General features: G+C 33.7%; 1 protein-coding gene across 1 annotated transcript; it reads left to right on the top strand.

Moving 5' to 3' along the window:
* The first annotated feature begins 10,830 nt into the window (after positions 1-10,830).
* On the top strand, positions 10,831-14,491 carry LOC111899416 (disease resistance protein RUN1). The gene is made up of 5 exons (XM_052771821.1): positions 10,831-11,481; positions 12,048-12,456; positions 12,541-13,197; positions 13,715-13,776; positions 13,982-14,491. Exons 1-3 carry the CDS (start codon positions 10,952-10,954, stop codon positions 12,703-12,705), a joined length of 1,104 nt encoding a protein of 367 aa, XP_052627781.1. The 5' UTR covers positions 10,831-10,951; the 3' UTR covers positions 12,706-13,197; positions 13,715-13,776; positions 13,982-14,491.
* The last annotated feature ends 1,836 nt before the right edge of the window (positions 14,492-16,327 follow it).

Consider the following 16,327-nt stretch of genomic DNA (forward strand, 5'->3'; position numbering starts at 1 on the left):
AAAACTGCTTAAATAGGGACAAAATCGTCAAATCACCACTACCACCACCATCCTCCTCCACGCCCTCAACCTCCCCTTCACTCTCTGCCTTACCATCACCATCACCATCACCATCTGATCAAAATCTTAATGCCAGATTGTTATTTCTTCACGAATCTTATCAGCTTGTAGACATTAAGCATGTAGACATTAAGATTGTTACATTCTGAGCAACACATGAAAATATAAAATATTGAATTGGGATTGGGATTTAACCATTTGATTAAAAAAAGGCATTGGAATTTGAAACTAAACATACTTGTAAACATTAAGCATGTCCAAAAAGATGAGTGTTATTTTGAGATAAAAATGTGTCTCGAGTGCAGTGGCAGCACTTGTGTTTGTTTATAGGATATTAAGCACAGTCCTACTACAATTTACAATTTCCAACCCATATGCCATCAGAAACCGTGGGACTTATTTGTTTCAAAAAAAAGTTGTAGGGGCTGATTTGCCAATAACATATATATATATATATATATATATATATACACACACACACACACACACACACATTTACAAGTCTTTTATCCCGAACTTTGATACTGCTGATTTTACACCGCTACTGATGCCTAGACTTGAAGATGAAGATGACAGAGCACGTATAAGTTTATCCTTTAGATGAGCCAGAGTCACCTGGCAAGCATATCATGATTTGGAAGTCAGATTACCAATTTTACGCCCTTACCAAAATTCCCAAATAGTGAATTAAATATAGGCCGATTGAAACAGAATTATAAACATGAGAAATTTATCAGAATTAGGGTGGATCAAGAACCGAGAATATTACCTAAGTAATAGACTTGTCATGGGCATAGTGAAGGAGACCGGCGGGATGACTTTTCTCGTCTTAAGCTTATACCTTCCTTCCCGAGTTTTGAAATACGTCTTCAAACCTGGCGCTTGTTGTCCGCTGTCGGCAGCGTTGTTGTTCTCTGTTGTTGACGAAGAAGGCATCAATGAATTAGGGTTCGATGCACTGATCATCGCCACGATCAGATGAAGAGCTAGTGCTATGTACAGTGAAATTTGTACAGGAAAACGCTAAATAAATTGGATCAAAGCACATTGTTAAAATCAATCATAAAAAGAAATTGCTTCAAAAGAAAATGTGTTCGTGATAGAGAAAATAAATGAGGATTTGAAATAACAAAAGACTATGGAAGGAAGGATGTGAAAGTATAAAAGGAAAGACTTAGGGTTCCGGTGGGCAGAGAATGGGTGGAGACCAAAAAAACCTTCGATTTCACTAAGAACCGGAATCCTAGTTCCATTAATAGTCGATTTTGTGGTCCTATATAGAATTTTAGGCACGAGACTCCTTGATTTCTGCCGACTGGTATGGGAGAAAGGAGAAGTGCATCGTGGTTCGTTTTTTGGATATTTGACTGAGCGAATTAGAGGGGGGCAGAGAATGGGTGGAGACATCGGTCGGAGATCAGAGATTTGGTGATGGTGTGATGCTGTTGTAGGAGAAAAGAGCAGTGATGGTGAGAGAGACATCGTGGCTCTCCGATTGAAGGTTATTTTAGTATGTGATTGTGTGAGATAGAGAAGAACGATTGAAAGAAGATAGAGGAGAACATGGCGTCTTTTCAAACTTTTGTAATTTCATTTCCCCCGTGAGCTTCTAAAACGCGTGTTTATGAAAAAAAAAATATAAAGCGACGTGCGCACACGACACACGTTTTATCATATGCGCCCTCCGTGTTTTTTTGGACACTAATTTTAGGGCACGCACAAATGCGTGTGCTCTATCCTTCAAATTTTATAAGAGATAACATTATTTTTAGGACGCGATCGTTTGCGTATCGTAAATCACTGTGTGTCATTGTTTGCGCGTCATTAAAGGCTGTTTTTCTTGTAGTGGTTAATATCTTTCCCTCGGAAAAAATAAATAAATAAATAACTACATTTACTAAAGTTTTCCCAAATGACCTAAGGGTTAAAAAAACATTTTTCCTCACATTGTATCATTATGTGACTGTAAACAGTTTAAAACCACAAGCCTTCGACTCCCAAACATACCTAAAAGGTTACATGTTCATGAAATCTAATTAGTAAAAAATTAAGACTTTATAAATACAATTATAATGGCATGCATAGAACAATGAAGACATATTATTTGTCATTGTTGTGTTTGCTGATGACATCTATATGATCGGCAACAAGATATACACAATAGAATCCCAACACCAAATTCACCAACGATATTAAGATCACCCCTTGTTTTCATTTTCTCCACGAAAGCTACATACAAGAAGAAAGAATAAGAACATGATTAGACATTTAAAAAAGAAAAAAAAATAATTGTCTTATGTGATTTTGGATATATATTCAAACAAAGTATCTGAAGTTCCAGAATTGTGAATTGTTCCCAAGTTTGTGATTAGATCCTCCTTTCCCAACTATATATAATGGGTTTTTTCATCATGTCTTGACTTGGGATATCTCTCTCTTTGTAATGCTACTACCACGACCCCATCTAGTTTGTTCCTCTCCCAGTCCTCCTTTTCTTGATTCTTGCTCGTGCTAACATGAAAACGTGCAACCCATGCAGGATACCTACCGACTCTAATCCAAAGCTCCCTTCTGAAGGCAAGCCCATTTCGGACCTGACCCTTTATCAGAGTCTCACTGGCACACTACAATATCTCACTTTCACTTGTCCTGATTATTGCTTATGCGGTTCAACAAATTTTCCTCTACATGCATGATCCACGAGAATTGTATTTCATTTCCCTCAAATGTATCCTGACTACTTCAAGGAACTATTACGCATGACCTTTCGATTCGTCTATCTCATACCTGTCGTTTGTCTCTTATTGGGATGGTTGTCTTCGGACACGTCGGTCCGTGTTTGGGTTTTGTTTTTATCTTGGTGAGAACCTCATTTGTGCTCACCTAAACGTCAACATGTTGTTTCTCGGTCTAGCACCAAATTTGAGTACCGAGGTAGATAATGTTGTGGCTAAAGTTGTTTGGCTTCAAAATCTCATCGAGTTAGGTTGTATCTTATCCACTAGTATTTTTTTTTGTTTGTATGTAAGTGCCATGTATTTTACCTCTAACCTACTACAACACTACCAAACATATGGAAAATCGATTTAATTTTGTTAGGAAACATGTTATCTGGTCATGTTCGTATGATACAAGTTTGTCTGCACATCAATTTGTAGATATATTCACACAACGATTACCTACACAATTATATATGGACTTTAGAGATACTTTAAGCATTTGGATACCCTATGCTCCAACTGAGGGTGTGTTAAATGTTATGTATTTATTTGTTCATATTGTATAGTGTAGGGTATTTTATTTAACATATGTATCTATTTTTACAGAGCTAATGCAATACCAATCCTAAGCTTGTCTTCATGCTCTTTAGGTTCCTATTATTCCCCCTAAAATGGAACATAGGGTTAACATCTACCCTATTGGCATTTTCAAACTCATTGTGTAATGGCAACCTTAAGGATGTGCGGGCAGTGTGGTCGCACAATGCCTCCGATTATGGTGTTGTTATTTTGTACAAGATATTTGTGTGTGTTATCATTAAAAAAATTAGTCGTGTCGGTTACTTATACATAATGTAACATTGTTTTCAATCTTGAAGTCATTTTAATTATAAAAAAAATCAAAGAAAATAAAAATATCAAAATCTAATCATAAATTTTAGAAATTGTCACCAACTTAAGGAAAATGTTTATATCCAAAGAAAAATATAAATATGTTTATAATATAAATTCTAGCAAATGATTTCATATTTTATAAAATACACTTTACCTATAAAAAGTTAATATAAAAAATCAAAATCTAATCATAAATTCTAAAATACACTTTACCCAAACAAAGTCTTGCTTTAAAAATTTTGTCAGCTGCAAGGTTGGAAAGTATGAATGAAAGTGTGAAAACAATAATGATCTAAGAAGAATTAAATATATATATATATATATATATATATATATATATATATATATATATATATATATATTGACGATATTAATGTTGGGTCATTAAAACGGTACATGAACTTTCACCTCAAGAGTCATTCATGATTTAGTATTTTGTATACGTAATTAAGTTACTGGTTCATTGGAGTGGAGGTTCGAATAATACAAACAATATGACAAAATTTTTGGCTTTTTATTCACAACAAAAAAGTTGATGTCATTAAATACTAGTGAGTTAAAGACAAGTTGCAAAAATCTTGAAAAGAAGTTGCAAAATGGTCATATCTTAGACATCAAAGCTGATGATTTATCCAACAAACTGAAGTTGTTACGAAAATATTTATCAGTTAAAAATAATACAGCTAATGGAATACTAAATTTCTTAAAAATGATAACACTTATTCAATTTCTTGTCTAGGCTACATAATATTGTTGACTATTCTCGTTACAGTTGCATCAACAAAAAAAAGTTGTTCAAAAATAAAGCTTTTAAAATCTTATTTGCGCTAGACCGTAAAAGAGATTAAATTATTTGGCTTTAATTTCAATTGAGAACGAATTACTTGATAATATTAATTATGAAAGTGTGACAGAATAATTTGCTTCTAAAAGTGCTAAAAGATCAATGTCTAGAAAATAATAATCCATTATTTTATATATATATATATATATATATATATATATATATATATATATATATATATATATATATATATATATATATATATATATATTTAAAGTTGTTTGTAGTAGTTACAACTTATTACCGATGAGTGAAGACATGATGTTGTGGAAGTGAATTTACCGGTTGTTTGTTAACTAATTTAAGTTTTGAATTTAGTGGAAACAAAATTATTTACTAATGTTTTACAAAAAATAATTATGGGCCTGACTTTGGTTTTTGCACAACACCTCAAAAATATTTCAGGCAATGATATTATAAGGATTTTCTATATTATCAAACAATACCCACGCCTCTATAGAGAATATAAAGAATTTTGTTTTCTTTGTTCAACTTGATCTTCAAGTTTTGTTAGAGTTCAAAATTATAAAATAACGATTAAAACGAAGGAAGATAAATATAGCTGATACATGTAAAATCAAGCTACTGAAAATTGACAATTGAAGATACGAACTTACACCGGATGTATTAGAGATCAATTTTTAAAAAATAATGCAATCCCCGATAATTTAACACAAAGTACACTCATTTTTTTTTTTTACTTTCTACAAAATAACAAGGTTTACATTCATATTAAGTAGTTATCACAATATTACTTACGATACAAAATATCAATAAATAACAAATAAAAACCGAGTCGGGTATTAAAATATTATACAAACAAAATGCAAAACTATATAACTACACCACATTAGTTATCTCTCTATGCTATGGCCTTAACTCGGTCGGGATCGGTAGATTCTCAAATGCACATCAATAAACAACAAATAAACTACTAAAGCTTAGCGAGCAACATTATCCTTAAATAATAATATCACAATAACAATCATAATAATAATGTTGTAAAAATCTCAATTAATCTTTGATTAGTCCCTATGTGTTACCTAACTGACTAGAAGACGACTAACAATTAATCCCTACCTACAAAATGAGCAAAACAGTAGCAAACGATGCAATTTGAACACTTTGAAGAAGTTCTATCTCAATATAAATATTTGAGGAGTTATTAGTGTCGTATTAATTATATTAACATATTTTTTTATGATATTAGTGGTATTTATAAACTTTTTTTTTATGATATTAGTCATATTTAATTTTTTTTAAATTCAACAAATTAGTAATTTAGGGTCCCTACTTAATCCCCGTCTAGCTAACGTCGAGCGTTTTTTATAACCTCATAATAATGAAAACATTAATAACAATTATTCACATTGTGTCTTTCAAATAACACATATATAACAATTATTCACATTGTGCCTTTCAAATAACACATATACACATGCTTCTAAGTTCATATGGTGTTACAACAACGAAGGTTACCAATGACTTGTTAGTTTTCCTCAACGATAGTATTATAGACACAAAGGCTACTACCATACCCATATAATGCTTCATCGTGATATTAAAGCTACAAAGGCTATCCCCAAAATTAACATTTTCCCAAACCATAATATTAGAGCCACAAAGGCTACTAGGTATTATCCTCCCCCCCCCCCCCCCCAATTGTTGATGTTCTCCAAACACCATAACTATCAAGGTGGAAGGATGTATAATTACTCACTTTATAATAATTTACATGTACTAGTCTTCAACTTTTAAAGCCCAGTCCCTCTCTCCCGTTTCACAACCCCAAACATTATCAAATAAACACATAACTCTTGAGTATTACAACTCAAGATATAACTTATTTGTCTATCACTCTTGACTCAATGTTTTCATCAAGTTTATACACCCTCCTATGTATAACTAATTATAATCCATGAACAGTTACACCCCCAAATCGGAACGGCGGAAACGTTCAGGCGCGTAAGACGTCATGTTTAGCATCACAACTAATGAATAATAGGAAACATAGCAACACAACCAATACAGTGGATACATATAAAAGTAAAATGTTTACATAAGTTTGAATTCTTGTTTTAGGTACATCAAAAGTATGTAAAGTAATAACATAAGACTCTTATTGCTCCAGCTTCTCAAATTCCAGCAGGTACTTGTCTACTGATTTCCTGAGAATACAAGCAGTTTTGAAAGAATATTAGCATAAAGCTGGTGAGTTCATAAGCATTTAGTTTTTGTGGAAAACGTTTCTTTGATCCTTTTTGAAAAGTGTTCCTCAAGAAAATCCTATATTTTCTTATGAAAAGCAGTTTTGAAAGAGTATCTGTTGGTAGAAAGTAAAACATAAGTTTTAGAAATGTCAGTGTTATCCTGGGAAAATCCTATATTTTCCCTAAAAACAAGTTATCCGTTCTAGAGGTAGAGACGTCAGTTTAGAAACTCCAGATTATTATCAGTATGTATAAAAGTAGTTTATTACTCAAAATAAAACAATGAAGAGTAGAGTCCGTAAATCAAAGTTAGTTTATACTTATTTGCGAGTCGTATAACCATACTTGATATGACCTAGAGACCTTTATAAGGTTCTTCAGGCATTAAGTTAAATGACATTTGTTCACCCCAGGCGTGCCCGCCTAACTGTAGCTAGCAGTTCAGGTGTGGGATTGTCAGTCCCGAATAGATCTATTCACAAATCTCATGCTCTCCCTCCAGAAGACTCTGGTTATACTATGATAGGATTTAGTTTCGTACACTAAAGGGTACAATATTGAAGTAGAGCCTCACAATTCTGTATAATCTAGTTTACTAGTGAGAAACAGTATAAAACAATAGTTATTCTTGAACAAATGTACTTTATATTGGGTTTTGAGCATTCTAACACTCCTAAGTGTACATGCAACCCTAATAAACCTTGGATCTATGTTTTCTGTAAAATACATGCAAATAATAATTTCCAAGGTTTACATCCTAACCAGCATGGCAAGAAGAACCGGAATCATAAAACACTAGAAGAATGACATACCTTTTGATAGTGATTGATTGCTTGGAGTTTGAGAGCCTAGCGCCAATAATGTGAATGCCTCAAGTGGAATCACAAATCACCACAAACTTGGAAAACTTATGAAAGTGTATACTTTGCTTCAAGAAATCGGCCACACCTTTTTCACACACTAGCAGTCAATTTAATGCAACATAAGCTTGTTTATATAGTGTGCATGATTAGGGTAAAACCCTAATAACCCATGTCTTTTCCTTTCCAAGGATCCATGGGTTAAAAGCTCCATGGACTTCCATATAAGCTTAGCCCATTTCCAAATAAGTGTTAGCCCACACTATATAAATATAATAACCCATGATTTAATTAGTCTTCCTTTTAATCACTAAATTAATTCATAATTAATTTAAGACAAAAAACTAATTAAATAACATGACTTCATATTAATATATTATAACTTATAATATATTAATAAACCATAAGTATACAATTCTCATAATATTATCCATAAATCGTTTGGGTGAAGTGCAACCCAAATGGACCATGCCGGGTCGGATCAAGTATATACCAAATAAGTTATGGACTTAGACACCTTATCCAACACTTTATACTTCTGAGAAAACATACAACATAAACTAAATCGGCCATAGTTTATATATATTCAACCAGGAAATCTGATTTTGTAGAAACTACCTAAAGGGTTATCCCAAACTATACCCATTATAGTTTACTAGAGTTGTTATGGAAAATGTTTTGTAAAACCTTTCTGAAAGATATGTAGTGAGATTTCCAAAATAACAATTTCCCTTATGCTCAACATGTTACAAAAGGGATAAAATATCCGAGTAAGTTATTAAACATGGAAATCGTTGAGTTGTATTAATAAGTTTAAAACTTAATAAAATACTTTGAGTTTGGCTTGTATTCCCCCCCCCCCCCCCTTAAAAACATTAAAAACACGGAAAATATAGGGGTATGAATTCACCTGCAGTGAGTAGTTTGGATGAAAGAGTGGTATAGGATGCTAGATGCCAAGTGGAAACTTGAACGCACACACAAATCCTAATAAGCATACAAGGACACAAATGAATATAATTAGTTTTTACACAACTAATCAAGTGAGTGAAACGCCTTAGGGGCTAGGAAACACTCATATAGAAGTGTTATAACCACAAAGGATTGCATCTAAGGAGTTTAAGGCCACCCTATTGTGTTTACGGCCAGGTGTTCACGGCCACCAGGGTTTACGGCCAGGTGTTCACGGCCATAAGAGTTTATGGCCGTAAACTCATGATGATTTGTGCTCGAAAGGGTGTTTTTAAGGTCTTACAGTCCACAAGGAAGTGTTCTAGCCTTAAGTCCAAGCCTTAGGAAGAGTTACGACCCCATTTGCACCTCTAATAAGGGTTTACGGCCAAGGGAGATGCTCTTGGCCGTAAACTCACTTTAATCAGTGTTCTTGGATGAATTCAAGGTGCTAATTATGGTTTCATACTAGATATCATGTATAAGGAAGTCATACTTACGATTTGAAGGCAAGAAAGGGTGTTTTCAGCCCAAAACACCTGAGTGTTCTTGATGTTCTTGAGAATCTTCGAAGATCTAGACTCAAAGATGAAATCCATGGATGAAATCAATGATGATTCATGGAGAAGAGAAGTATTAACACTTAGATGGAAGGATTTACTTACATTATGAGAGTTTTTGAAGCAAATCCTATGATTTCTTGAGAGAGTTTTCGAGTTCCAAACCTTAGAAAGGAAAGAATGCAGAAAATGGACCAAACATCCTATTTATAGGTGGAGTTTACGGCCACCATGAGTTTACGGCCGCAAACTCATGTATCCTGGCCGTAAACTCCTCACTTGAGGGTTTATGGCTTGATTGATGGTTTGGAACTTTAGTTGACCCATTCTAACACTTGGTCCCTTGATGTACTAAACTTAAAACACTCAAACAGACTCTAAATAGTGCAAGAAGTCAATAAAACAAGTTTAGCATTGATAAAGTTGACTAAATGTACAAGTCGCGCGTTCCTTTCTTCTTCACCACCATCTCGCCACCACCACTGCCACCGCCACCACCACTACGATCACTTCTGATACCAGCCGACCCTACCACTGTCACCTCCGTCACATATACCATCACCACATCTGGCACCACCATCTCTTTTGTCACCAGCTATCATAATCATATATGATTACTCAATCTGTGAACAAACATATATGTATAATCATTTATGGTTAGACATATACGTATAAATATGTATAATCTTATATGATTATACCACTCAGTTATATAATCATTTATGATTAGGCATACCTGTTGCCGGTATGCTGGAGCGTTAGAGCGGCAAATGAGAAATATATAGCTGGAGTTGAATCTCAAGATCTCTATTTTTTTTTTTAATCTCAAATGAACCGTCATACACAAAGTAGTCGTTGTTTAATAAAAAAACTAACTGTTGGATATCTTATGACCATAATCTTCACGGGGAAAACTAACCCTTGGATATTTTATTTAAAAAACTAACCCCGGGGACGTCCTCTTTTTGTTCACGGCGTTGCTCATTTGCACGTCCTCTTTCTGTTCGTTTCTTCGTTCTTCTTCAATTCCATTCAGAATGTTTTCTTAGTAATTTTGAGTATGTAAGGAGCGGCCATGGGTGAGTGCAGTCGTGCAGGTTGCAGTCACTTCTAAGATACCAAAAAAAATTAGTTTTGGTTTTTTTTTGAAGATATGAAAGTGTTTACAGTTCTGATGATTATCTTTTTTCTTTATATATGATCGTATACAGGTTTTACGATTGAATTTTTAAGAATTCTTTTCGATTCTGTTTATGGGGATCTCATTCTCATAGCCTCCTAACATGGGTTTCACTTTTTATAACATTTTGGGTAACTAATATATTCTGTGAGAGTTATTTACTTCTTTTCATGCTGTTAAAAAAATTCTCGTTTCTGTCTGTTTTATTTTCTATTGATGAGTTGTTCAGTAAAAGAGAAAAGGATATCAATGATGTACATGGTTTTTTATCCATTGTTTCTCAATTTTAGGGTTCTCGAGTAAGAGATGAAAGGAGACAATGATTATATGGTCATTTTGAAATATTAATAAGTTAAACTATCTAGTCACTAAAAATGTGATCAAACATTGTTTCAGACTATTAGGGAAGAAAAAAGAAACAAAAAGTAAAAATCGTTGCATCATGTCCACAAAAGGTGATAAAGGATATAAGGACAAGGACGATTTTTGTAATTTAGTTATTATTAGAATACTTGGTTGAGATCAATGGGCATGAAGAAGAATTCAACCTAATAAGTTTCAAAGAAAATTCCTTAAGGTATGACTTTCATGAAAAGTAGTTGTTGACTTAGACTTCCTTTAAAAGCCACTACCTTTTCTTAATGTGATTGTAGATCTAGTCTGAAATTAGTTATGGCTGTTCTCTCAAAATTTGTTGAAGGACCATCTTCTTCATCTACTAATAATCATAAATATGAAGTATTTTTAAGTTTCCGAGGTGTTGATACTCGTTATGGTTTCACAAATCATCTCCATAAGGCGCTCTTGGATGCAAATATTTCCACCTTTTTGGATGATGAAGAGATTAAAACTCGAGGAGAGCTAAAACCGGAATTGGAGAGTGCAATTAAAGCATCTAGGGCTTTTGTTATCGTGCTGTCCCAGAATTATGCTAGTTCCTCATGGTGTCTTGATGAATTGGTACCGATCCTTGAGCAACGTATGAGATCCAACCAAATTGTTATCCCTATCTTTTATCATGTTGAGCCCACCCATATTGGGAAGCAAGAAAGCACCTTTGGAGTTGCAATAGCTGAACACAAACAGAAGATGGAGAAAATGACAAATGCAAATAAAAGAAGTCAATTGGCTCAAAAGATTGAAGGATGGACTAATGCCCTTACACAAGTTGCTAATTTAAAAGGGATGTATGCAAAGGGCAGGTAACCACTTTCTTACCCATATTTCCATACTCCAATTTTGTTTGATTAATGCTTGAAATCATTTATTTTGTTCACCCTATAAGACACATAGTTTTGATGCATTTAAATAATTTAGATACAGTTGTGGTTAGAATCAAATTTTGAACAACTTGCTATGCATATATTATTTTAACATAATTTAATGTTATCTGATTAACCAATATAATAACTTTCACATGCTTACTACTAAAAGCTGAATTTTTAACCTACTATTAGTTATACCATTTGACCTTTAAATAATAGCCTCTTTTGTAATGAAAAATAATTTCTCTTGTATATATATATAATGAAATTTGATGGCCTCTTGGTGAAATTTTGTATTACAGTAGCTCTATTCTTATTAGAAATGAAGATTATGATTTACACAAGTTGCTAACATGACATTGTTTTGAAGTGAAAAACTTAATGAGAATTACTAACCTAAGATAATTTAATTTCAACTGGGGATCTTTGGATAAATTAAATCTCCAAATCCTGTTTGTTAGTATTATATATTTTATTTTGTACTTATTAAAACTAAATTTCAGAAAAGAGACAGAGTTTGTCGAAGAGATTGTTAAGGACATCTACCGTAGATTACATAAGATGATAAGTGATCTGCCACAACTATTTGGGATGAGTGATTCCATTGAATTCATCACTTCATGGTTGAAAGATGATTCCTCAGAATCATATAGGGGAGGCATTCTCACTATTTTGGGTATGGGTGGCACAGGGAAGACAGCTTTAGCCAAATATGTCTACCAGTTATATTTTCGTGAATTTGACGCAACCTGCTTTATTGAAGATATCGGTAGGACATGTGACGCCAAAAATAATGGGTTGCTTGATCTGCAAAAACAACTCGTTGATGCCATTTCAAAAAAAAGTTCAATTCAAGTTTATGATGTTCCTGTATACACCTCAAAGATAGAGAATGTATTGGCCTATAAAAAGGTGTTTCTAGTATGTTGATATGGCGTCATGAGGAGTCATTCAAAGTGTTGAAACTCACTATTAATCCATTCTCCATTCATGCAGTTAAATGGATCCTGCTCTAGAGAGAAAAAGTTGCTTGGATCATTGAAGATTCTTGATTTAAGTTTTTGTGAACAACTTCGTAGAGTGGGTGGCTTTGATGAACTTCATGCACTCTACGAAGTTGTTCACAGAAACTTAGGCATAGAAGAAAGGGGCCATCAATAACATTTACAATCCCAGCATCTCCTAACAATCTCAGGGGATTGAATTTATGCTTTGTGCAAACGTCTCAATTTTCAAATGATAGTTTCCTAAATTTGCCCCTGATCAGAATAAGTAATAGAACAAAAAAACAGACATGGATATACGAACATTACATTCAAAAGGTGAGTGTAGGTGGAGGGTGTGTAATATTGTTAAGCCATTGGATGTTTGGGATGAAGGAAATGAAAGGTGGTGATAAGGTTACTATTACTGTAATAGAGGGACCAGACAAAGTTACAAAGGAGTGTGGGGTGATGTTTGTGTATGAAGATGGTGAAGAAGAAGATGTGTTGGGTTATTACAAATCATGGAATCACATCATTGGTGGACATCTCACTGGATTTCAGTTAACAACAGGACAATATATTTTGCAGAATGAGCGCTTTTTGGTGCATGGTACTGAAGTAAATAGATATTATCGTCCACTTGTTGGTGATGGTGCCAGCTTTGAAGGTAGATGTTATTCTTATTAAATATCTTTTTGTCATGTTTTATGTGTTACTGGTGTGCCAAGAACATGTAGATATCCATAAGCTTTTGAAAACTAGAGTTGTCCATGGATTGCATTAGAATTGATTCCTTAGATATTTTGACTCAACCTTTTCAAATAGATGGATCATAACATGATCTATTTAAATGAAATGATTTTTCCCTTAATCAACACATTTATTATTGGTTATATTGACCTTAACAAATAAGAGTTTATTTTTATATAGTATATATAAGTTAAGTTGTATTTTTAATTTTTCTAATGGATGGATCCAGCTATGAATTGATCAAGTTTCTAGATATGTTGGATCATATAAATACATAGGCTGAGATCTTGACCCAACTCATTGACGGACCTATCTATCTACAAACAGCTACTGTTTTTTTAACTGAACTTCTATAACACAATGTTCATGTCCAAGTGGATGTACGTATGTGAATGATAATTATTGTATTGCTTTTTATTTGTTTCCATCTTAAGACGAAGTGTGGTTTAGAGCTTTTTCCAGAAGGAAGTCCAACATACTTGGCGACTCACATGAGGTATATTTTTTGACACCAAAACTTTTCTCTCATCATTTGAATAAAAGGGGATGTAATAAAATAAAAGAAGTTGCTATAACCTTGCAATTAATGGATGTTTGGAAATTCCCTAGTTATCAAGTCTTGTTAAAAGTAAATAAACAACATATTGACCTCTAATCACTATTCTCACTTACCTCCATCTTTGTTTAAATCTACACATCAGCAAGGATCAATACAAGGTGAAACTTCTTCCGAGTGCCGCCGCTCCATCACCATCCACCACCGGCTTCCCTCAGTCAAATCCCATCGCCGCCCCTCCCAACTAGTCAGAAGGCAGCCTTTGCTCCACCGCTTCCACTGGAAGATTCTCCTACGCCGCACACGAATGCGGATCCAGAAGAAGCGTCGAGTGCAACGGCGGTGCCGCCGCCCCTCCATCCACCGTCGCTGAATTCATACTTAATGAAGCAACTTCTACTAAGTTAATCTTGTCCGCATGTGCCACCACGAGAAACACAAACTCAACACCTATATGTGCTACAAAGAAGGAAGTTCTGGTAATTATGTTGGACTATTTATAAACATTTCTTTTGTTTTACTAGCTTGTGTCTCAATTGTTTGTGGTTTGTTGTCAAATTATCGCGTGTTTCGTTTCTTCTTAATAAAGATTGTGTACCAAACCAATCAAACATCTCGATTGCCATGTTTCAATGTAGTTTAAACTTCACCTGCCTTTATCATTTCTTAGTACATTTTCTAAAGACGTGTTGGTATTTAATATCATCAATATTATTTAAGTGTAATATGTTGGCGAGAGCAAATATGGGAAGTAGATAAGACCAGAATAATAGCATTATTTGTTGTATAAGTTATCATTTTTAGATCCTTAATTATAGGCTGTATAGCAGGCTAGATTGGTAATCCCTTTCCTATATAAATCTTGTTCCCATTATACAATTGAATTAATAAAAACCATAGGAAGATTTCCTTCCTAAGACAAGAATAATAGCATTATTTGTTGTATAAGTTATCATTTTTAGATCCTTAATTATAGGCTGTATAGCAGGCTAGATTGGTAATCCCTTTCCTATATAAATCCTGTTCCCATTATACAATTGAATTAATAAAAACCATCGAAAGATTTCCTTCCTAACGCACTTGTATTCAAGTTCACATAATAGAATTAAATTTGTTGACCAAAAGTGATTTGTTGAATACTGAACAAGGTAGGATGGTGTAGGAGTGCACAATTGTTCAAGTTTTCATGATTCAAAGTACATTGTTGATTAGGGGCAAAGCCCCTAAACAAACAAACGGGGGTCCAGGGGCAGCACCCCCTGGTGGGGTCCAAAAATCTGAATTTTTTAGAAAAATGACCTTTTTCCTAGAGATCCGTTTTATGACAGGTTTGGTAGTTTTGATGACAATTTGTAACTGTCTTGTGACAGTTTTCAGACAGGAATCATATAGCCGTTTTTTTGGTCATTTTCTGGTACATTTTCTTAAAAGAACATTTCACATACATTCTTTGATTTCGAATCTCTGAATTTTATCCAATTGAATGTTCGATCTATACCATCGAAATACTTTAATTTGATAGTGAATCACGACTTTCTGAGAATCCAAGCAATCTGTTCATCCCATATTTCTAACAAGACAGTCTCTCGTTTTCAATTAGATTTTTTTTGTGTGCGGATTCATTCTACATACATCATTTGATGAGAGAGATTATGTGTTGGATTTGTTCGTGTATCCTGTTTAATTTTTGTGCACCGAATAATTGGTATTTCGTAAGCCAAATGCTATAGCATTCTCGGCATTTTCATACGTTTGATAAATTCATGTTCTATGTTGATTGATATGGTTAATTTTAAAAAAGACCTAAAACTTATACTTTTTTTCGTTCTAAACCAAAAGTTATTTTTACCAATTAAACCAACTATTTTTTTTTCATTTGCTCAGATTTGCAGGTTACCTTTTGTTAATATGTTTCCCGAAAAAAAACTCTACATTCCCTAAAGATTTCCCAAATGACCTAAGGTTAAAAAAAATGTTTTTCCTCACGTTGTATCATTACATGAATGTAAAAAGTTTAAAACCACAAGCCTTCGACTCCCAAACATACCTAAAAGGTTACATGTTCACGAAATCTAATTAGTAAAATAGTAAAAGACTCTAGAAATACGGTTATAATGGCATAGAACAATGAAGATTTATTGTTTGTCATTGTTGTGTTTGTTGATGACATCCATATAATCGGCAACAAGATATACATAATAGAATCCTAGCACCAAATTCACCAACAATATTAAGATCACCACTTGTTTTCGTTTTCTCCACGAAACCTACATGCAAGAAGAAAGAATAAGAACATGATTAGACATTTAAAAAGGAAAAAAAATTGTCTTATGTGATTTTGGATATATGTTCAAACAAAGTATATAAAGGTCCGGAATTGTTCCCAAGTTTGTGATTAGATCCTCCTTTCCCAACCATAATGGGTTTTTTCATCATGTCTGACTTGGGATATCTCTCTCTCTTTGTAATGATACTACCAAGACCCTATCTG

This window comes from Lactuca sativa, chromosome 1 (assembly GCF_002870075.4).
Source record: "Lactuca sativa cultivar Salinas chromosome 1, Lsat_Salinas_v11, whole genome shotgun sequence".
Classification (NCBI taxonomy): Eukaryota; Viridiplantae; Streptophyta; class Magnoliopsida; order Asterales; family Asteraceae; genus Lactuca; species Lactuca sativa.

Excerpts from the sequence above, each read along its gene's own strand:
- LOC111899416 (XM_052771821.1), top strand. The coding sequence starts at position 10,952 with ATGGCTGTTCTCTCAAAATTTGTTGAAGGACCATCTTCTTCATCTACT. Across the intron at positions 11,482-12,047 it reads GGGATGTATGCAAAGGGCAG|AAAAGAGACAGAGTTTGTCG; the intron begins GTAACCACTTTC and ends ACTAAATTTCAG. Across the intron at positions 12,457-12,540 it reads ATGTATTGGCCTATAAAAAG|TTAAATGGATCCTGCTCTAG; the intron begins GTGTTTCTAGTA and ends CCATTCATGCAG.